Source organism: Symphodus melops, assembly GCF_947650265.1.
Source record: "Symphodus melops genome assembly, chromosome: 1".
In the NCBI taxonomy this organism is placed as follows: domain Eukaryota; kingdom Metazoa; phylum Chordata; class Actinopteri; order Labriformes; family Labridae; genus Symphodus; species Symphodus melops.
This window is the reverse complement of record NC_136691.1, coordinates 4909969-4934065: the sequence shown is the minus strand read 5'-3', so window position 1 is coordinate 4934065 and position 24097 is coordinate 4909969. Positions and strand designations below refer to the sequence as shown.

Sequence of the window (24097 nt, the reverse complement as noted above, 5' to 3'; positions counted from 1 at the left end):
TTTTTTTTGCCTTTCTACTCCTCAATATTTTGGAGATGAATAAAGTCCAATTTACTTGATTATTCATGTACTACTCAATAAGTTGCCGAGTCATTAAGACTAGCACAAACTTCACTTTCAACACTTCAGTGATCACTCCTTTTTTGTAAATCCAAATCTGATTCAGAAATACCTCATCCTCTTTATGAGTTCAATTTTGGGACTTTAGGCATACATGCATTTTTTTTTGTAAATGTTCTGAATGTAGGACATATACTTTATTCTTTGTATACTGTGTGAAAGCTGCTACACCCAAATGCCTATCCTATGGTTATTTCTAGGGCTGTGACTTTCTCTTTTTATTGTTCATTAATGTCCTGATATTTCTTTGATTGATTAATCGTTTGTTCAGGCTGTAACATTTCAGAAGATGGTAAAAACTGTTGATCAGTTTTTTTTTCTTCCAGAGCCCAATATCGTGTACTGGATGTTTATTTTTCTCCAAAGAACAAGATTTTGTTCATTTATTTATTATAATTTAGTTAAAGTTGTAAACATTTGGGTTAACAAGCCAGAAACACACAAGAAGCTGTGAAAACTTTATTCATTTCCCAAAAGGTATGCTCGGATAGGCCTCCTAAAATGAATAATTTACCAGTTGCTAAATGTTTAATGTTTAAATGCAAACACTGTAGGAACAGATAACGATATCTCATCCTTGCAACTATAAAGAAGGATACATTATAAATTGGCAGAACCCAGCTGAAACCTAGAGAGCTTAAAAGAGGACTTTAATTTTGAAGATCCCGACCGGATGTTGCGCAATCTCATTTTCTAACTTGACGCTGTTTCCCTGAAACGCAGCTGGTCGTTTTCCTCTGGCAGAAAGCGACAGCCGTGTCTCACATGAACGTTATCTGACAGAGGGAGAAGTTGACTCCGTGCTCGGCCTTTCTGCACTTCGTGACATCTTTGCAAAACTCTTCCTCCAACTCCTGACACCAGGACGGGACCCCGCAACTTTCCCCTGCAGCTCTGTAAGCGGTAAGACCATTGACCATGTGTTTGTTCTGTAGCACTTCTTATTTGTGTTGGCTGACGTGCAGCTCTGCAGGCGGAACAATAAACTCAAGTCCCAAATGTTCCCCTGATTTATGATCAAATATTGAGGCTAAAACAAACTTGAAGCAGGCCCTGAAACTGCGCATTTACTCAGATTGGTTAACAGGTGACAGAATAACAATGTGGGGTTTTTATTGGATTGGGTTTTTTTTTTTTTTTTTAGCAAGCTGTGTCATTTCCAGATGTTTACTGGGTTTGAACATGTTCTCTTTTCTCACCGCACATCCAGTTAGAACAATTATCCACATTCATGACAACAATCTCGTGATAGTCCTACATCTTAAAAAAGAAAAAGAAAAAGATGCCCATGTGAAACAGTGAGTCCATGCAAGGATCTGTGTCTCTTGTCTGTTTCTGTAACCTTAATATGGTTTAAACCAAATCTGCCCTGGCATTTCAAACAAAACCTAATGTGAAAACCATCCACTTCAAAAGACACTTATCACTGTGTAAACAAGCAGCTGCTATCAAGCAGCTGCTCAGAGGACACTCCACTCTGTGTTGCTCATGTTGGCTCCAAAACTTTTACTGTCAACATGTTTTATTTTCAAATGACTACAATCAAACAATTGATGAACAGTGATGAATATAAATCACAAGACAGAGACACAGATTCATGTTTGTGTAATAATGGATTTATTTCAGTTCAGAAGTTTTAGAGTAAGTGTAAAAACATAAACAACTGTTTTTAATTGTAAGTACTCTCAGAGATATTTGAAGCTTTAATAGTGTTTTGAATGGGTTTATATGTGTGTGTAAAAAACAGACTTACTGTACCACTCTTATTGTAAGGATAGAATTAAAACATGCTTCCTCGATGAGCCTTATTGCAACTGCACTTTGGAGTTTGGGAGAGAAATTTGAAAGTTGGAGAATTATACAGATTCTGTGTCGTGTGTTCATAACTCCATACACAAACTGTCCTCAGAGGAACATTTGGTCCCTGCACTGTTTGAAAATAAAATGCTATTGGTGAGAAGTTACTGTGGTGGTTCTGCAACAGTGAAGCTGTAACTCTGCTGGTCGCCTTTTTGATTCAAACAGTGTACATAGACCCATTTTTCCCTTTTAAATAAAGTTTGAGTATTTAATTCACTTCTCCAACTTTCAAATTTCATCACCAAATATACATAGTGCAACTTGAATTTCAAAAAAAAAGTCAAAATCTCAAACAGGTTTTGTCAGGTAATGATGGTCTGAGCAGAATATGTTTAAGAAGTGAAAGACTTTTTTTTTTTTTAAACCTCCATCTAAAAATCAATCTTCTGAAGATGAAGTTACTAAGTCCTTCTTACAGACCCTCAGGGAGGAAACAAATTCTCAACACACAAAAGTTTTTCACACGTGCTCATAGAGATAAGATTTTAAAACGGCACAATTTAGTTACAAAGTTTTTGCATCACATGCAGCCACATTTTTTTGAAAGAAGAATTGAATTTAGCTTTTTCTCCACACAAAGCTTCATTACAGGAGAGAATACTTCTCCAACCATAAAAAAGCTCTTGAAAGCTCTTTAAATCATCATTGACCACAGCTATAATTACCAGAATGCAGGCTGTAAATATTCTGGGAACCTGTTTTTCTTTTGGTCTAACCCTGGACTCACCGTCTCTTTCTATGTCGAGGATTTAAGAGACTGGATTCGCCATTGTGAAATCCTTTTAAAGGAGCAACATGTAAGATATCTACTGAATGAAATCATAACATGGCCGTACTATATCATCAGACATTAAGGAAACATTCAATGTGAAAATACTACCCATTTCCGTTTTGAGTCTGGTCCGTTTTTGTTGTGACCAGAGAAGGTAGGTGGTTATAAGGCACCCCCACACGGCTGTTTTGGACCCCCCTTCACTCTCCCTCCATGTGGTACCAGTGATCACGGTAAACCTGCAGGTGTTGCAGTGATGAAAGCGGGCAAGTGAACTGATTAGGATATAACTAATTCTACCCAAAGCGTTTTTCTAACAAGCTCCATGGCGAGTGACAAGGTCAAATTGTTTGAGATGCGTTTTGTAAAAGGTTCGAGTTTCTAGACCGAGGCGGAGCTGGCTAAACACTGAAGCTTCAGTGTCTGAAACCTGCATACGAATAGACAATAGGGAGGAGGAGGCCGGGGAGAGAGAGCTTTCTTCAATGTTTTGAATTTAGACCGCAGTACCAATATCTTTAACTATACATGTCAGAGTTCTATATTACTCCTTTAAATTCCTGCCTGATATAACATTAATTTGTGCGTGAGTCAATAAACTACCAGCCTCTTTTTGTATAAATCTGCAGATTTGGTTGCTAAACCACCAGTTTCTTTTCCCCATGACTGCTAGTCTTACATAAACGACACTCTGAGCTGTCCTTGTCTCAGTCTGTATTTTTGCTGTCGACAGTCTTGTACTTTTTTAACAAATCTTTCATGACAACAACATCGATTTGTGAATTTTTCTTTCTCCAAACAAGAGCACAAAAGACAATTCAGAAATATCTGTAGCGATCCAAGCTTTTGTTGCAGGCAATTTCAAACCTAAACCTGAAGCAGAGTAAGAAAACCACACATTTCCAGTCTCACATTTTTAAGATAACTATCATTGATTGTCTTTAAGGTCACTTGTCGTTCGGCATTAGTCACAAACCACAACTTCTGACTCGAGGACGGTTGAAAACTTTTCCTTCTGACTCCGTAAAGGTAGACAATAAGCAGATCATTTTTCCATATCAAAAAGTCATACTCGTGCTGACGGCCGTTTGACACAAGTGCACACCGAACATGTGAAATGTGCAACATCGGGGAAAGAAATAGATGACACAAAAATGTTCAATCGCTCACTTATAAGCTGTGGAGTGTCCTCAAATGCCCGCTCCACATCAGTCGTCTCCTGTTTGTTAAAGTACAACTACAGCCCCAGACATACAATCATACAGGTTAATGAACGACAGAAATGATTAAGTTTAATCATGTTTTTATTTATTTGCATTATCTGGCCACAACCACTCACATCCCACCTCATACTCCCACACTGTATCAAGTGAGGTACTGCGTCTTTTCTGCAGATCTGTTTCACATCCGTTTCCGTTGGGTTTAGGGAGGCGGAGAGATTCTTGGATGGGAAAAACAGCATGGCCTTGAGCTTGCTTTTTGTGTTAAAAGCATACACTGCAGGAATACTTCTGTCACGTGACATTTGGCTTTGACCTTTGTGTATGATTTCATTTAATTGGGGGAGATTCTTTGTACACAATAATGTGTGTGTTGTGTGTGCACACTGCAGGAGCAGTTTAGTCACATCAGATGCGGCTATACTTGGCTTTTGTAAAATTTTGGGTTTAATACATTGTTGTGCATATGTTTCAAGCTGCAACCTCTGGTGTTGAAAAATGAAGCCAATGAGGAAGTGCAAAATCCTGCAGTCGATTGTCGGCTAGAGGATGGCTTGCAGAAGGTCTGGAATTTACATACACATGCGTTCAAAAAAAGCCAGAATTTTCAGCAGAAATGACAGCCTTTTTTTAGAAATTGAAATTGATCGGATGAGCTCAGGTTTCGATCGGCACTCAAACATTTTGGGGGAGAAGGGATAACTCACCCCTTTCAGTTTCATGAAGGATAAGCGTTATTTCTGAAGAAGTCGTGTGTCCGACCCATAGACTGATCTGACTTCAAGGGATTTTGGACATGATGTTACAGTTTGTTAAAAGGCTTCAAACCTGCCTCAGTTCCAGCAACAGTTAGATTTAGCATTTCCAGCACGACAACAGCCTGTATGAGGAGGTTTAAGAAACAAGAACTAAATGTTTGTGTCGAATAAAGCCAAAACACAGAAGATACTGTTGTCGAAATTCAGATTAGTGTCAAGCTTTATGATAATGCGTGTGCCGAATAGTACTACAGATATAGATGTTTTTATATTTTTTCAAGATCCCCTCATAGACGTTGCTAGTAGCTGGTTAGATACGCTAAAGCTAACTCCCTTCTTTTTACTGAAATTTAAAACTATACATTTTTAAACTCAGTTCTTGATATCTGAGTTTGTTAAACAAAATCATATCAAGTCTCATTATTGTTAAGAAAAAAAAGTAACACCAGATTAACTGCTATTGGTGCTAGCTGACAAGCCTAGCTTAGTGAAGTAGCCTGAACAGCTACTTTAGCTGTCGATGCATGTTGAATTGAGATTCTTTGATTTTTATTTTTCATTTAGCCAAGGTGTTCCCGTTGATGTGATCAAGATTGACTTCACTTACACATTTTATAAAAAAACTCCAGTTTATTTTTTTCAAAATATTGGCCACACATTTACCGTAAATTCCGTACTATTGAGCGCACCTGGATATAAGCCGCACCGGCTAAAAATAAGTAAATAAATGTATTTGTACATATATAAGCCGCACTTGATTATAAGCCGCAGGTGTCCACGCTATAACAAGAGCTATTTACACAGACGTAGGCTACCGGTAACATCCGCAAATACTGTAGCGTCCGTACGGACGTTAAAGGACGACGAGAGCGTTCAAATAATAACTTTTAATAACCCGATCACTGTCGGCCGTGACCACGCCGTTTACAGCGGAGAACAAAACCATAACTTGCCGCAACAATCCAACTGTCTCCCCCAGCGTTCTCTCATACAGCCGCTCAACACGTTCTCGCTGGTGCATTCACTGACTCTCCACATAATCGGAATTATGAACACATTATCAACTACTGACTTTACAACATGAACCGTTACAATACGAAGCCTAGCCGACGGTGTCTGTAACACGGCTGATGAAAAAGATGACCGTAATATATTTCACAAGAAAAAGTCCATCCATTCACTGCCTCAGAATGACTTCATTACTCACTTCCTCAGTCTCTGTTGTCGCTGTCAGTGTCATCTTAACGTGCAGCAGCTCTGTTAGCTTCTTTGACAGCCAGGTCGATCGCCTTTAACTTGAAAGCTACATCATATGTATTTCTCCGTGTGTTTTCCATGATGAGGGTGCGTGCATGAAGCGCAAAATGACTGATATTAAGATCCGACGTGACGAAGTCAAATGTTTTTGCGGCAGAAGCTCATTGTCCCCCATAAAAAATCCATGCATTAGCCGCACCGGAGTAGAAGCCGCAGTGCTCGAAGTGTGAGAAAAAAGTAGCGGCTTATAGTCCGGAATTTACGGTAGACTCAAAAACTTAAAGATACAACAACTTACAAACTTTTAAGTTTGCTCTGGGCCTGTGACGCAGAAGAGCCACATATTTTGTTAAATATAAAGGTTTCATAAAAGGATGAGAAACAAACAGAGATATCATGGATTTGAAGCTGAATAGAAAACTGCTTTACCCAAAGCAACTGTGATATCAGATATGTATCCTGGTGTGTGTGTGTGTGTGTGTGTGTGTGTGTGTGTGTGTGTGTGTGTGTGTGTGTGTGTGTGTGTGTGTGTGTGTGTGTGTGTGTGTGTGTGTGTGTGTGTGTGTGTGTGTGTGTGTGTGTGTGTGTGTGTGTGTGTGTGTGTGTGTGTGTGTGTGTGGGGGGGGGTTGTTGGGGTCAAGTAAGTTTCTATTTGTCAAGTTGGGGTTCAGTCCAATGTCTTGCACAACTGTTTGGAAGAGCACAGTCATGTAGTCCCATGGATACAGTGGCCGTAGGGTTAGGGTTCTGTTCAGTGTGGAACCTCTGCGTTTGTTTTGACAGCCCTGTATGGCAGTAATACCATAGTCAGAGACCACAGGGACCAAAGACCTGCTTATTGAGGTTGTTGAGTTATTGTGGTCCTTTTCAGTGAGACATTTAACCCACAGTCCAACCACCCACAGCTTTGCCTTGAAACCCCTATTTAGAGAAACTAAAACTTTCTGTATTTCATTTTATTTTATTTGCGTTAGTTTAAGCTGTTATTCGTGGCGGCAGGATGAGCAGCGTTGTAGAGAAGCTGGGAGGATTTCTGTCAGTGAGGAGGTTCGGTCAAGGAGGAGGTTTGGTCAAGGTTTCAAAAGACATAAAATCTCTTCCACATCTGCTTTCGCTCCCTTATGGTCACTGGAGTAGAAAGATTTAGCTTCAATCACTTTTCATTTCACTTCTATTCAAATGACTCATTTTGTTTAAGGAGTCAGTTCATCGGGTATGGACACAAGGTCATTGGAAACTTCATGAAACTTCACAGCAAGCTTTCTGTGCTTTTAGTGATAAATAACCTGCAGATGAAATGACATATCACATAGGAGTCATAACAATATTATGAAGTTAATGATACAGCAAAGTGTCTGTGACCCAATGTAATACTTTCTATTATTAATATTCTCCTATGACTCCAACTGAAACAGATGAGCTGGCTGTAACTGTATTTAAACATCAAACAGAAAATAGTGAACTCTTTAGTTTCCTGACATCAGTGTCGATGGTCACGTACAAATTGATAAACCGCTGAAGAGACATGAGGCTAAGCCATCCAACCACTGCCAGGACACACTCGGTGCAAAAAGCCAGAAATGGATCATTTGTCAAACAAAATTATCGGGCAGAGGTTAAAGCTGTTCTAACAGCTGAGCTGCGTGTGTTTTCATCCTTAATAACTGTGAAACATTGTTTGGCAGAATCACGTCACGTTTTTTTTATTTGTGAAAGTTAAATTTCACCGGTTGAAACATGAATCTGTATATTAGCTCATATATGTTGTAGAATTGGGAAATACATTTTTTTTTTACAGCAGCAACCTCCTATTCCTCCATCGGCGGCTCATCATATTGCGGCTCATAGAAAGAACCACGAACAACCGATTTTAAAATCCCCTTCATCCATATAAGTTTGAAGTTGAAACCTACTTTCCGCCATTGTCGGTTCTTCGCAGCTTTTTCCACTGAACCTGTTAGCATAGCTTCCAAGCAAGATGACAGACAATGCTTTTAGATTCGGGCTAACCACAAGCCTCCGATGACAAAAAAATTACAGTGAAAAATTAAAATCAATGATTTTCAGATGTCGGTCTGTTTGCCTCTTCTGATTCTGACTCTGAATCATAAAAACTGCCAAGCGCAGCCTCTGCCAAGCTCTCTTGATGTGTACCAAATCAGGGAGCTGTCAAACATGACCTCCATACCTTCACGCCTCGTCTTGAGAAATGGTCCAGACAGTTTCATACATTTCTATTAGTTATAATTGATGTTTCTTTTATACCCGGATTGAAAATATCAACTTCATTTGAAAAGTGCATTTTAATTTTTTCAAGCCAACTTTCCAAATGATTTGAGTGCATTCCTACAGTGTCCAGACGGGAACGAATATTGAGTTTTAGTTAACAATGCAGGAGATCCAATGAGTCTGCGACATTAATGCTTTAAGCAGCCGGTTACTTGAGCGACTTCAAAGTGGCCCAGGATTCCAGTGACGCATAGATTTAAAGAATGATGGTTATTATCCAACCTGGACTTCATGAAAATAATACCACCCATAATAATTTCATCTCTCAATCCAGGGAAGCAAACCACCCTCATTATAGTGGATGCAGTGGTGAATTTAGTGGTGCACATGGCTAATAAATATCAGTGCTGAAGAAGAAGCAGAAACATGTGCTGGAATGTTGTCGATAATAAAACTAGAGTTTATTTTGCTCCATTTTTTAGATCAGTAAAGGTTCTTTAATAACATTTTAACTTAAAAAAATCAGCACTTGTTGCTGCATTGCGAGTTTAATTACCAGCAGTTTTCATCACTTTTCATTTCACGCTTGCAGCACAAGACTCCAGCCAGTCCTATGGTTTATTGAGTTTTGTTGGCGAGCCGAATCAGAGCTTCTTTCAGCCAGTCGGCAAGATTAACGGCGCCCTTTTTCTTATAAGATAAATAACGACTTCCAGAAGTGAGCTTTATGCCAGAAAGGTGGGGAAAATCTGCACCAACCCCTGACTGAAAACAGACTCCTACCACCCAGAGAATGAGCAAAACTCTGCTGAAGTTTCTGTATCACATGTCTTGAGAATAATCGAGCATGTGTTGTGTTCATTTGTCCTCCAGCTGTCTCTGTCTACGGGAAATTATAAATCCTGCGCTCCCATTTACCTGCCACTTTTTCAGACACCACTTCCACTTCAACATGATAACATGAAATCCTGCTGGAAGCTTCGACCTTTCTGGTTTAGCAGCTTTACTCTCCATCATCATAATAAGTCCATATCATAAAATAATGTCAGGAATATTGCAACGCCCAACTTTTGCAAGACGCAATATTTTGAGGTCGAGGTCGTAGACGGCCATGCATGGATAAGGACAGCGATGGTTAAGGGGGATGGCACAGTCAGATGGTGGTGGCAGATTGCCTTGCTGAAGGTTGGGGGAGCTCTGTCTACTCGAGAGCCTGGCTTCTGTTGAGACGTTGTCTGAGAAAAAGATGACTTACATTTAGTATGTTTTTGTTCATTTTGAAAGAGGTCATGTTGTTAGTTATGAATTGTAATAAAATGAATGGATTGAAACAAGCATGAAAAGAAATAGTGTTCAGCTGTCTGACTGCGGTTGGATCCGAGTTTGAGTGATCTAACTTTTGATTAAGGCTGAAACGCATCTGCTCTACCGATTATCTCCACAGGTGTCGCCACTGAGAACGACTCCGCTTTTTATTAGAGATTGTTGCTTTGTTCCACAGGTTTTCATGGTTTTGCTTCAACCAATTAAATTCAAATCTTCATGTGTTCTCTGAAGGACTTTGATGTTTCAAGGCTGTTAATAATAACTTTGCATTGCTGAGATTCCTTTTTAGCACAACACTTCATTGTCCCCTTGGAGAAATGTGTTTTGCCAAACATTCAGCTGCTGCCACTAAATAAAAAAAAAACATCAACATGGAAACAGAAAGGCACATACCAATGCGAAACAACACGTCATAAATTGCGCATTACCCATATAGCACAAGAGAATATAAAAACACATCGGAACGCGACTGTACAACCCACGCAGCCTTTTTAGTCCGAAATGTGATTAACATGAGAACAACAGGGTATTTTTTTATGCTATTATTAGAGATAGACAGGAGACAGAGTCGGAAATCAAGAGAGAGAGGGGAGTGACATGTGGGAAAGAGGCCACAGGCCGGAGTTGAACCCGGCCCTCCCGCGTGAGGACTACAGCCTCCATACATGGGGCCATTTAAAGCAGTTATGGGACTCTGTATCATCTGCCTCAGAGACTCAGAGTGGGGGATCAGATACGGTTCAGACAACACTCCCTGAGAAAAAACACTGCTCATACATTGACTGTAGAGAGTCCTTGAAATCCAGCCCCTTGTTCCAGAACATACTTGAAATTAAACATGTTTCTCTATTTGTTTTCCAGGTGAAAAGACTCCAGGCTGCGTTTGTGACTCCATGTGCTGCCCAGTTCTGATGTGACTCCCATGGCTGATCTTCTTCCCCGCTGCGTGGTGGACGGACTGCAGACCTGTGCTATCACTGCGCTCTGGATTCTATCAAAGCGCTCTCTGCTTGACGGGATGGTCATCTAATCCGTCTCTACACTGACATTTCACAATTAGCAGAGAGGCATTAAATCCAACTACGGGTTTGACTGAATTATCCAACTGTCTGGGAATTTACCATGTGAGCTCATTAGTAACATTAAACTACCCTGGCCTGTATAGGTAGGCCTGCTGGTCTTTACTTCTGTTATATTTCACACCTGTAGATCATGACAATCCCTCAGTAAAGTTGATGGCACGGAAAATGACTCTCTTCTAGGTGATAGTCTTTGTCTATGATGTGGTAATCGTGTAGTAGCGATGGCTGTTGCCACCCCACCAGAGATGGATCAACCTCTCCTCCAGCTCCAGAAAGTGGACTCCAGTCAACTTGGAAGTTGTGTCCTCTCTCCAGTGCTCACCTCCTCCTCCTCCTCCTCAGAAAAAAGCCAGCCCATCTGCATACCCTCCCCTTACAACGACCTCGGCCACGACTTCAGCACCATACCCTTCTACAGTCCAACTATCTTCAGTTATGCTGCTCCGGGAATTTCAGACTGTGCCTCCGTCCGTCAGTCACTAAGCCCTTCATTATTCTGGTCCAGCCACGGTCACGTCAGACCCCCCATACCTCTCCACCACTCTCAGGCCCGTTCTCAGCCTGGACAGCCAGTTCAGTCTCCTTCGAAATGGGTGGAGCTGTCGCAGCTGGACACCGTCTTATCAAGCAGGTAGGACAGTGCTTCACTACTTTCTACTAACGTGGTGTCGCTGCATTCTCAACCTGCAGCTGCTTAATCAAACCGGATTTGTTTGCTAATTCTTTCTGTGGATGAAATGATGAATTACGATTGTTCTCGTAGTCAGAGCATGAGGAGGCGTTCTCAGGAGAGCGAGGAGGACGTGGTGTCGTCGGGTGGGAAGGCAGACCTCCACTACTGTGCTGTGTGTAACGACTACGCCTCAGGATACCACTACAGCGTCTGGTCATGTGAGGGGTGTAAGGCCTTCTTCAAGAGGAGCATCCAAAGTGAGACACAAAAACGTCCAATATCCCTTCATGTATGACGAACAGCATCACAAAAACATAAGTCTGGTGGAGCTCTTTTCACATTATGGCTGATTTCAGAACCTAAGAGGAATGTTGCTTTTTGTTTTAGAATTTTTCCTTATTGCAAGAAATAACCTCATGAAGCTCAAGAAGACATTGTTAGTCTGTAACTTTCACTTTGGTTCAGCCATTAAGAGGCGGCTGTGGATTAGGGCTCATTAGGTCGTCTCTCGATTGGAAGGATGAAGTGGTAGGTGTGACATGGGGTGAAAAATGCTTTTAAGTCCCCACTCGCTGCTCTGCCTAATTCCTCCTCTGTGATTGGCTGGTTATGATCTTTTTGCTTGGAGGCATGTTGCGTGCAGCAGTGCAGTCGATGAGAAAGTGTTAACCATGCTTGTGCATGCACAGAGAACACAACAGAGACTTTAGTTTGTGGCTTATTTCATGAGTCTCAGATAATAATAATAATAATTAAAAAAAAAACAAGTTAAAAAGCTTACAGATACTTTTCTGCTCGCAGCATGCCGTGCAGTTCAGTCAGGAGGCCTTTGTTCTGTTTGTAGGCTTTATAAAACTGTAAGCCAAATGAAACAAAGGGCAGCACGTATCTTGTAAAAAAAAACAAAAAAAAAAACACACAACATCAAATGAAGACAATAATCAGACACAGCCAGGACAACGAAGGCTGTCCATGTTTCCTGTCCGTGCTTGTGCATCTTCATCACAAGTGGCGTGTCGAAGCACAACTATTCTAAGCGTGCCAAGGAAGTGTACTGTGCGCTTGAGCACGTATGGGAGCACTCACATCGGTCACATGAACTGGACTTTAGGGCTGAAGCGTGCTTAGTCACGGTACAGATGGCCGAGTGTGAGTGCGCCCTTAAAGAGGGAAAAAAAAAAAAGAAGAAGCTTACGCTCAGCTGATGGATGGTGAACATGACAGGCATTAAACCTGGCACTAACATGTAGCTAGCAGTTAGCATGTAGCTAAAAGCACCATTTCAGCATCGCTGAGCGGCTTTGACAGTCTGGTAAAAGTTTTGATACGTTTCATCAGAACTCCAATCAAACATCAGTGCCTGTGCAGACCGCTCCGTGGGGAGTTAATCCCTTTTTAACACACCACATCACAATTTGTAATCTTAATTTATGAGCTCGTAAAAAGCTCAAAAAGAAATAACACGTTTAAGAGCTTTGGTGTTTTGCCTGCCGTTCACTGTAGCTCGATCTCTCTATCTGAGCGAGCAGTTTTTTACTCGCGCTGACTCAGCCTTCTGTTTTACGATGTTCACGGTTCATAAATGGGCTTGAAATTATCACGCTTGAAAAAAAACACGACAAGCCTTTTATCACGATCCTCCAGCTGGAGATCTTTTTGCAGTGAAGCAGCCTGTGGAGCCCTCAACCTTTTCTTTATTTCAATACTTTTATACTAATTTTGTCATTCGTCCCCCGATCATTTCTCCTCTCGTCCTTTCCTGTATATGTGACTTAAACGTCTCGCTATTCTCCTCTTTTTTTCTTTCTTTTTCTTACAGGACACAATGACTACATCTGCCCCGCAACCAATCAATGCACTATAGACAAAAATCGCCGCAAGAGCTGCCAGGCGTGTCGCCTTCGCAAGTGTCACGAAGTCGGCATGACTAAGTGTGGTGAGTGTCTTTCTATTCTCTACGTTTTGTCTCCCTCAAAGGTTGTCGTCTGTCTTTTTACTCTCCGCAAACATGAAGCTCTAACAGAGTGACAGAGCTTAAGAAACCAAACATGTTCTTATCATTTTTGCTGAAGTCATCTGCAGTGTTAAATCTAATGAGATCATAAGTTGTCTGTGAATGTCTGTTCAACAGTGTTTCCCTACTTTTCACATCCAGATGATGATCCCGCGGAGGAGTGTTCAATCTGTTCAGCTGATTAAAGAGCACTTTGAGCTTTCTAGTGTCCCCTCTGTATTCATTTAAGAAGAATATTGAAACTAAAACTTTCAACATCACAACCAAGTTTAGATGTCCAGCCAGCAACTCTTGTTTGATTTACTATAACAGCTTAACCCACATTAGTCCAATGTCAGCGTAGCACTTGAGCAACGTTTAAGAAAAGCTAATGTGGCAAGAAACCAACGATCCAGAGGAACCTAAGAGAGCTCAGGAGCTCCCAGGAAAAGCTGTGGTTAGTAACAGAGACTTACAGATATCTTCATGCAGTAACATGATGTGAATGCAGAGAGCGAGATAGAGAACGAGAGAAATAGGAGCTCAATGTGCCACCAGTTCCCCCGGCACTCTAAGACTATAGCAGCATAACTGTGAGCTGGTCTGTACTTCTGCCAGCCCAACTATATAAGAGTTATCAAAAAGGAAAGCTTCAAGTTTATTCTTAAAAAATACAGTTTAGTCAAATGACTGAAACTTCACTTTTTTTTTTTCTGGCGAATCTCTAAAAAAAACACTTCACTGACTGCCAACACCTTCCCTAAAAACACCTGATAGACAGCGTAAGCAGCTTTATTCTCTGGACAGATTTTTCCCTGAATGTTGAGGGAAATGAAACTCCCACTAAAAAGCAGAGTAAACTTTTTTAAAATTCTTCACGTCTGTAAATGAAATATCTGAAAGATCTTGTTCCACATAAGCTGGAAGTTGAAAAACATGATGCGGTTACAACACTTCTCTCCGGGGTAGTGAGGTTGACATGCAGGATGTGGTGAGGAGTGGGTTTCTAAAGTTGGATCTGAACTCTGCTGAGCTGGAGTGGAGGTGACCTGGGCGGAGGCGGGTCGCGGCGATCCGACTGAAATGACTTAACTGAATGCAGAATTTGACCACAGCAGGATGATTGGTTGCTTTATTCTGCACTTTCCGTCACAGGTATTCGTAAGGAGCGTGTGAACTTTAGGACCCCTCCGACGAAGCGTGTGACCCGACCACCGCCGCAGAGCAGACCCGACGCACCAGCACTGTTAACTGGATCAACAGCAGCTTTGTGGAGCGCGCCCAACCCTTCTGCACTGACCCCGGAGCAGCTGATAGAGCGAATAATAGAGGCGGAGCCGCCGGAGATCTACCTCTTGAATGACATGAAGAGGCCGCTGACCGAAGCAAACATCATGATGTCGCTCACGAACCTGGCAGACAAAGAGCTGGTTCACATGATCAGCTGGGCCAAGAAAATTCCAGGTGTGTGTCAGACACTTTGAAAAAGTGATTTGCCGATAAGCTCTAATTAAAAGCATTCACATAAAGTGCTTTAACCCAAATGAAAGCAAGAGCCACGTGTTGTTTATCCCTTCGTGACACATTTCTTAAAGTGATTGGAGCTATTTGACTTTGTTTGTTTTCTTCTCACCTCTTTCATTTTCTGTCTCGGGGAAGCCAAAATGCTTCCACACTCTTTAAAAGACGGTGGTGTGTCCTTTATTTCAAAATCTTGCTCTACAGGTGCTCACCATGTTATTGAGATTCATTCTTCAGAGTACCCATGTGACACCTTTGAATCGATTTATCACGATTTTAAGATTAATCTTTACATCCCTAGTGAAGGATGTAAAAAAAACCCAAAGAGAAATCTAAGGTAATTAAGATAACATTTCTTTTTATAAAAATCTGATAAAAATGTGCCAGGACACAGTTGCTGTAATGACATGACACACAGTGTCTGGATATTGTTCTTCTTGCACAGTCTTGCAGAAAAGAACGGAGTTAATGACTCATCCTGGCCAAACAAAGTGATTGTCTGTGCTTTATTTAGCATGTGAGCGCAGTGCTGCTAAACTCTGAAAATAAAAGTGGACAATGAGCTGTGACATAACTTTGTCTCTGTTCATTAAACATGCGCCACTTCTTAATGTTTTCAAACAAAGTGCCCCCCCTGTGACCTCAGCGCGTTTCAACCCATCTGTGAGCTTTAGACCGTATGACACAGAAACCTTTAACCTGAACCTGAAGGGACATGTTTGTGTGTCCTCGGTCAGGAGGAGTCCCTTGAAACCCGGCTGCAGTCAGATAAGGGCACAGAGTGTACCTCTCTGTTACAGGGTGTGCAGCAAATCAGTTCTTTGACCTCATTTGGAGCCTCATAAAAGACAATGAGGCGATAAAAAAATAAAACTGGAATCTTAATGATCAGATATTGTATGTTTTTTTCCCCCCTTTTTTTACATTGGTATTGGTGTATAAACAAGTAAATCTGATTGTAGCTGCTCAAGATAATAAAGAAAAATCAGAACGTCTCTTTTTGTTTGTCCCATTTTCACTTTTTTTTTGTATTCAATCAAAGTAATCAGCTTTTTATAATTCAACTATTCATTGAAACACCGGTTTGAACAATCCTCTGATTAATCTTCCTCTCCTAGGCGTCTAGTTTTACTCACGTCTTGAGTCTTGAATGGAAAAAACTGAATACGCAGTGAGGAGCAGCCACACAGTAAGGGTTTGCCGATAATGATTTCAGGGTTTTGGCATTTAACATGATGTTCTTTCATGTTTCTCCAAATGACTTCTGCTTTTTGTTTAGCTGATGAGTACTTGAGCTATGCACTCTGCCGGTAATTACCTTTCGAAAGGCTGTACCAAACTTATTACAGTTAATAAGGTTCATGTAGTTTCTCTTGCAGCGCACAGATGCACACATTTACTTGGTCCTCTCTTTTCTTTAGGGTTTGTGGAAATCAGTCTCCAAGACCAGGTGCACCTGTTGGAGTGCTGCTGGTTGGAGGTGCTGATGGTGGGGCTGATGTGGAGATCTGTGGACCACCCAGGGAAACTGATCTTCTCCCCCGACCTCAGCCTGAGCAGGTACTACTCACAAGAAGTCACAAAACATACAAGGCTGATAAAAAAAAGACTGTTTGCTGGCAATGTTGATAAAGGACTGAATTGTTCCTGTTTTTCTACAAGTATTAGGAGTATTTGTTTTCTGTAAGTGCTTCTGTATCAATCTTCACTTGAATCACACCAATTCATAACAAATGTCATCTGAAGACACTTTACAAAAAGCATGTAATAGACTTTACGCTTTGCTATCTTACAAAGAGGCAAACGTTAATCCGTCCTGAGCACAAAACAACATTCAGCAAAGTTACAGTGGTGGGAAAAAAACCAACCTTTTCACAGGCAGAAATCATTGGCCAAACCAGACTCAGACTCATGATGAACAGCCGTCTGCCGAGATGAAGAAAGGTTTATCTTATCTTAAATGGAATAGGGGGAGATGCAGGATGAAGGATGGGGAGGGGGTTCACGGGATCAGACTGTCCCACCACCAACGAGCCACAGGAACCTACGAGAGCTCAGAGAGCTCAGGTGCTCCCGGGAAAATACACATTTCATTTTTTCAAATCCACCAAGATTGTAATCTCAATTGTTACAACTTCAAATGATGTTATGTTTGGTATTGTTGACGTAAGACCAGACATTAGAACCATAAACCTCCATCTTTCCCACAATCAGTGGATTTCCAATCTCGTCTGATTTTGGTTTTCCTTTAGAAAATTGACTAATCTGTATTTAAATTCCTTTTATCTTTTTCTATAAATATATTGCTCTGGTCGATTTTTGTAATTCTTTAACTCACTGTAAGCAGAGTAGGGCAATACTGTACCTATGTAGCTGTAGCTCTGCACAACGTTTTTCATCTGAGAGAGAGAGAGAGACACTGATTTGTTTGAGAGGTTCATGGTATCTCCTCCTTCACAGCTTTTGAGACCCGTACAATAAGAGAGCAGCTCCTCGTGTGTCCACATTTGGTTAGAAACATGCTGTATATCTGCTGGTATTTAGCAGCATGAGAAGCTGGAACAAAGTGTTCCCAGCTCACCAAATGTGCATCTGCATTTTGCAATTTCCTTTGTTGTGGCCTTTATGATGTTATCATGAGTCCGTGCAGTGCATGCTGCAGAGCTAGCTGCGGAGTCGTGGGCAGATGGGGAAAAAAAAGTGTGTTAGATAAAGTGTTCAGCTCATGTTCCTACAGACGGCAGTCAGTGGCACTCTGTACACTTACTGCCTTACAAGGGAATTACTGACATTCTTCAAGGCAGAATGAGTAGGATATAAAAGTAGTACGGGTAGTTTGTAAACCATAAAGGGCGTTCTGCCAACAGCTCTGTTATTGGTTTATTATTGCATGATACAGATTATATCCATCATGGCAATTAGATTCATATTCACTTCTTCATGCAACATTTATTCATAGAAATCTTCAGCTTTATGCTTCATGATAAAAAAAACCTCCTTGTGTCTTTGTGTCTGGTTTCAGAGAGGAGGGGAGCTGTGTGCAGGGCTTCTCTGAGATCTTTGACATGCTGGTCGCCGCCACGTCCAGAGTGAGAGAGCTGAAGCTGCAGAGGGAGGAGTACGTCTGCCTCAAGGCCATGATCCTCCTCAACTCCAGTGAGTATACATGCTTCGCTGTGTGGGTGTGTGTGTGTATGTGTGTCTGCAGAGTGTGAAGCAGTTGTATTAGAAGTTGAAACCTTAATGGGAACATGTTATGTGACGTTAGTCTGTGAATGAGTCACAGGCAGACGCGCAGAGCCAGACTAATGTTTCTGTTTGCCCCCACTGTTCGAGTCAATGGAGGTTGTTTTTTTTTTAGCTCTATCTCTTCCATATTAGCTTTCGTCTGGTGGAAAGTCTGAGTTTTAGCAGTGTTGCGTTCTTTTCTTTAAGAGATGTCTTCCTCAATAGGATTAGCATTATGTGGAGTTCTCACTCTACCTCCCTCAGATGTGTTATATAAAATGTTGTTGTTGTTTTCCTGTGCGCAATAATTACTGCAATTATCCAGCCTTTTTCCTTTATTTGAATAAATGATCACCCTGTTGAAAGTGAAGCGAGTAGGACTGCAGGATGGACGAAGTCTGCACTACACTGGCAGCTTATCCTCTTCAGATGCTCTTTCTGTTTAACCTTTCCTTGGACACTCCTGACTCCCACACAGTCTTCTCTGGCAACAACACAAGTTATCTGTTTTGGTTTTCTCACTGCTGCACAAACGAGAAGGAGGCTGCCCAAGACATACAGACACCGTCTGTATGTGATACACCGTGTGATACAAAAAGTGTCATATTGCATCACATGAAGAAAACTTCCAGGCAAAGAAAAACATATTTTTCTTGTCTCAGGGCAAAATGAGGGCTGGACTCACAACCATTCAACACTGCTACCATGTTTGTAATGATACACAGCTTCATGCAAATGAGTGAAGTATCCCTTTAATCTGGATTGTGTCAATGCAATCATTACTTTTCTAAACCTGTTTGTCGGGCTACTCTCATTAACTTCTCTGACTCATTTTGGCTCCAGGTTTCTACACAGTCGAAAGAAAAAAAATACATGTCTGAATGATCAGATGTAATGATGGCTGGATTTAGCTGCTTTACTGTCAGGGTATTGCTCCTAGTAAACGAGCTGATGTCCCATTGATGAAAGCCTTCGTGTTATCCTTCTGTATTAGGAACAGTGTGTATGGAAAATAATCACAAGCTGGGGGCACCTCTGCCAGAGCTAGAAGGCAAAGCCAGAAACTTTTCTGTGGTCTTTTTGAAGTCATAGGGTTAGCAATACTTCGGGCTAAACATGATATTTAGATGAGGAGGACAGAGGCAGAAAATGTAAAATACCAGGGCAAAACTTCACATCTGTCACGACTGCCAAAAAAACAGCAAGGTCAAAGGGGCTCCTGAAGTAAAGACAAGGAAGGAAGTTTAAATGTTTACGAACAAGTATAGAGCACATTAACTGTTGCCACACTACAGCATTTATAGCCAAAGATAATTAACAATGCCTGTCCCTAGATGGGCCATTTAAATGCATAAAACTCAACCACAGATGCACAAAGAAAGGTACTAAACTGGGACCATCACCACACTGAGACTTGCTTTAACTAGCTATTCCTGTAGCTTCAAATGATAATAAAATGTTTCTGAAGACACAGAAAGACAGAGCCAGCCTTTATCGCTGTGACATCATTTACTGGAGCTGATGGATTAATGCTAGGTCTTAGCAACGAGGTCATTTACCTGCTCTTTGCAAAGTGCCTTGAGATAGTTTGTTGTAAATTGGTGCTAGACAAAAAAGATTGATTAACTAATTGATTGAAAGGAAACATTAGACTTAGACTTCCTTTATTGTCATTCAAATTTGAACTTTACAGATAATGACCAATGAGCTGGCACAAATGTCTTTTTGACAGAACCCTTGAGCCAAACCAAGCTTCCAGGTGGATTGCTATCTACCAGCGTGACATTTTCAATGTGGCGTCTTTAACGCCTCTCTGTGTCTGTGTGTCACCAGACATGTGCCTCGGCTCCTCAGACACCAGCGAGGAGCTGCAGAGTCGCTCTAAGCTTATGCGTCTTTTGGACGCTGTGACAGACGCCCTGGTGTTGGCCATCGCCAAAACTGGCCTCACTTTCCGCCAACAGTACACCCGCCTCGCCCACCTGCTCATGCTGCTGTCACACATTCGCCATGTCAGGTAAAAGAGACAGACAGCATGTATGCCAATAAAATGCTATGACGACACTTTGCCAGTTTGAATTTCTGTTTTATTAAAAATTTATTAAAAATTCAGTCCCTAGACTTTCTTGGCTAATAAAAGACCATATATTGGCGTTTCATTTCGACCCATGTCAGATTGATCTGATATTGATCTGATATTGAATAATTAAATCTTAAAAACAACAGATCATAGCTTGTGTTAACCTCAACTGCTTTCTTTGTAACATTACTTTTAGCTAGAAATGTACACCTTTCCAATTGAATCATCAAAGACTACAAACAGTCAAATTTAGCCAGCAGCCACCTTCTAGCTGTAAGCTAACATTAGCTGTATTAGCTAACAGGTTATGAAAAGTGTAGTAAAAATAAGTCTTTCATATGAGCATCCACCAGAAAACGGGTAATGTTGAAATTCAACTGCGTCATCTCTCAAATTCATGTTAGCTTGAATTTAGTACCTTTCCAATGTCTCAGACAACACCAGTTAATGTTAGCATGCAGCCTTTTTATAGCTAACCATAATATTAGCTGGGAAGAGGCCAGAAGCTAACATTAGCTGTTGCGTGATACTAGCTTAAGATGAAAGGTGGAACTTCAACTTGAAAAGTGGCCCGAATTACCACGGATATATTTTGTTTTAGTTGTGAATAAATCAGGAATACTGTAGTGAATGATTATGCTTGCCAATATACATCAGAACATTTATTCAAAAATATACTTCCTAAGCTTCTGACTCTTGACTTCAGAGGAAAACAGTCGTGGTTTGTTAGGTTAAATTACCTCACATTTACAGCTCATCTTTTAAAATGAATTTTTTTTTATGATCAAAATAAATACATGCTTATTAATGTGCTGATAAAAAAGCTACCTAGCTCGACTATGAAGTAGACCTTGTGAATACTCTTTTATCCTTTGTTTTTCTCGTGCAGCAACAAAGGTATGGACCACCTCCACTGCATGAAAATGAAGAACATGGTGCCTTTGTATGACCTGCTGCTGGAGATGTTGGATGCTCACATCATGCACAGCTCCCGTCTCCCTCCCCGCCCTCCTCAACAGGACCCGAATGAGGCTCCTGCTCGGCCAAACAGCCCCGCTAGTGGGCCCTCAAATACCTGGACCCCCAGCAGCATGGCAGGTGCAGGAGAAGGTGAACAGCAGTTAGTCCAGTGAAGTGAATTTTAAACGCTTTGCTCATTTCTCAAGACTCATGAGACTTTTTTACTGGGACCTTGTGCAGATCACAAACAATGTCTGTGAATGTAAAGCTTTGACACTCTTGTGCACTAACTCTGATGAACTTTTTGAATCAGTTAGACCAAACTTGCCATATCAATTGCCTTACCACAACATACGGAAAGATGAAGAACACACTGTCCCTATTTGTCAAGTCGCACCAGCACTCGCTCAAATATTTGTGTTCTATGTTGCTGCCTTAATGGTCTTGGGCTGAGCCGCTTATTTCTCATCATTACAACGTAAATAACATCTCTTCTAACCAGATTCACTGCTGTCACAATTTTCTGATTGATGCATACCTGGTGTTCACCCGGAGGTCAGACTGAGAATGCAACACACGAGAAGGTAATCTGGCTATAAAACATAGATACCCCTCTGTTTTACATATATATCCATGAGCCTCAGCTAAATGATGACATGCACACAGTACGGAGAGACTAATGAGATTTTGTGTTTGCATTAATGCAGTAATAACTGGAATTACAGGAACTACATGACATGTTACCTTAATTTGGTATGTTTAAGAGAAGTAATATTACCATTAAAATGACCCAGTTGATATTGCCGATGGTATCATTTTGTCTTAAGGGTATAGTTCTAAATTTTGGTCACACACATCTTTGTACTAAACATAAAGCTATAGCCAGGATAGTTTTTTTTTAGTTTAATAACTACAGAATATATTATATAATTATATCTTAAAGGTATATTCACACATTTAAAGCTTTCTAAATTTAAAGCTACAGTCTGCAGCTAGTCAAGTAGAGGAGGGGGAAAAATCGATTTATGTTAAAATCGAGATTCTTATATTCTGAGATTGTAAATAGATTCATACCTTCCATAGATCGATTTGCTTTGGCTAATCAGTCACTCCCTGCTAAGTGATAAGGCTAGCCCTTTAACTCAGTAGAAGGCCAAATAAAGTCACAAGATGGCTGGAGTAGATCCTGAAGTTTGTACTACTTCAAAAATAGACTTTGAATCCATGACGACAAAATCGTTTTGAATCGAAATAGATTCTGAATCGTTTTCCTAAGAATCAAATCGTGAGACACCCAAAGATTCCCAGCCCTAGTAATTAGCATTATATAAAGGCCCTGCCCAATAAGAATGCATCACAGCAGATCTCCTGGTGACCACTAGAGGGCGCTGTACAGATGACACCCTCTCACCTGAAGGCGCTATCCTGATTACTTTGTTGTGTACTGTACAGTTCAGGTGTTATTGTCATACCTGTGAAGAATCATAACCACTATGTGAGTGTTGCTTAAAGAAAAAAGGAAACTATGTTTGTGTTTGAAAACTTGCTACCGCCCTCCATGAACTCCTGCACTGGTTTAGTCGTGACGGCTTTTTTGCTTCACTTCTGCTCACACTCTTATTAACAGACATGGGAACAGTTCGATCACTTTGTACTCACTTTGTGCTCCATGTGCCTTTTCTGGGACGAGTTTCATTATGTATCCGGTTCATAATGAGGACAAGTTGCACATATGTTTGGGTTTGGTTTAAATTGGTGTTTTTGCCTCTCTAAATCTAGGCCTCAATCTTTCTAGAAAACCTTCTATTTAGGATCTGCTGTCAAAATCAAAATGTTGTAATCTTCTGTTTCTGAAACATAAACACAGATGTCCAGTATACTAGCACTTTTATGGAGAGCAAGACTCAAGCCTTCGTAAAGATGGATTTGTGCAATCCTGAAGACTGGTTGGTTCAACTGCAGCTTTCTCAGCCAGTAATCTAACCTAGTCTCCTCTCTGTTCATCCACCTCACATATCATCAGGAAGTGTTCAATCATTGGCTCCCTGTTTTCATGTTATATGAAGATGATCATTTGTTCTCATTTCATACATTTACACATGCTCTGTTTGTTATATCATCAAATAAAGCAAACCTGTTATACCGATGACCTTTCTTTCCTTGGACTGATTTACACATAACGAAGATAAGAAACAAGTCAGCATTATGTCCTCTGAGTTCATGTATCGTGTTTGTACGTTGCCTGTGCAGCATACTGTGATCAACTTTTAAAGAAACCAGAAATGATTGAAAACATTTCGTGAAAAGCCTGCAAGAACTAGAACCAGGTATATTATTCTCTGTTTGCTCCATCCTCAACACAAGAGAAACTTGATTGGGTGAAACACAGGTGTGTGTCCATTTTATTTTGTTAATTGCTCACATACTTTTTGGCCCTCTTTAAAAACAGTTGGAACAAAAGCAAGGTCTGACTTCTAACCACGTCTCCTTTCAGCTTCTTATAGCATTAGGGCGCTGGTGGCCGAGTGGTTAGTTTGGGCGCCACATAGGGCTGGGAGATATATTGAGTTTTAAAGATATAGGGTAAGACAAGATTGTTCATGGCGATATATTTTATGTTGCATTTAAATAATATTGTGTTTTCTGCAGAGCTGCCAGTTCACTTATTTCTCATCTCAGTGTCTCTCTCATCTTCACCCTGGGCCTCCTCTCTCTCTCTCTCTGAGCCGAGTTAAAGAAACGAATCGATAACAAGAAACTGTTTATAATGTGATGCAGAAAATGAATAAGTTCCACAAACATTTTTTATGTACATGATGAACATGATTGTGCAACAGACTGTTAATATAAGACAAATCGATATATTTCGAGTATCGCCATTTATCAAATAAATATTGAGATTTGGTCTATATCGTCCAGCCCTAGTGCCACATGTACAGAGGCTGAAGTTCTTAAAGCGGGCGACCAGGGTTCAAATCTGACCTGTGGCTCCTTTCCTGTATGTCATTCCTCACTCTC

At 40.9% G+C, this 24097-nt stretch overlaps 1 protein-coding gene across 2 annotated transcripts; it reads left to right on the top strand.

Moving 5' to 3' along the window:
• The first annotated feature begins 806 nt into the window (after window positions 1-806).
• Window positions 807-23226, top strand: esr2a (estrogen receptor 2a). 2 transcript variants are annotated; one of them, XM_079342675.1, is made up of 10 exons: window positions 807-1023; window positions 10404-10666; window positions 10805-11255; window positions 11388-11554; window positions 13117-13233; window positions 14446-14754; window positions 16233-16371; window positions 17834-17967; window positions 19873-20056; window positions 21009-23226. In XM_079342675.1, exons 3-10 carry the CDS (start codon window positions 10846-10848, stop codon window positions 21250-21252), a joined length of 1704 nt encoding a protein of 567 aa, XP_079198801.1. In that variant the 5' UTR covers window positions 807-1023; window positions 10404-10666; window positions 10805-10845; the 3' UTR covers window positions 21253-23226. The 2 variants fall into 2 exon arrangements, with proteins under 2 accessions (XP_079198801.1, XP_079198800.1); XM_079342674.1 differs by having other exon boundaries at window positions 10404-11255.
• The last annotated feature ends 871 nt before the right edge of the window (window positions 23227-24097 follow it).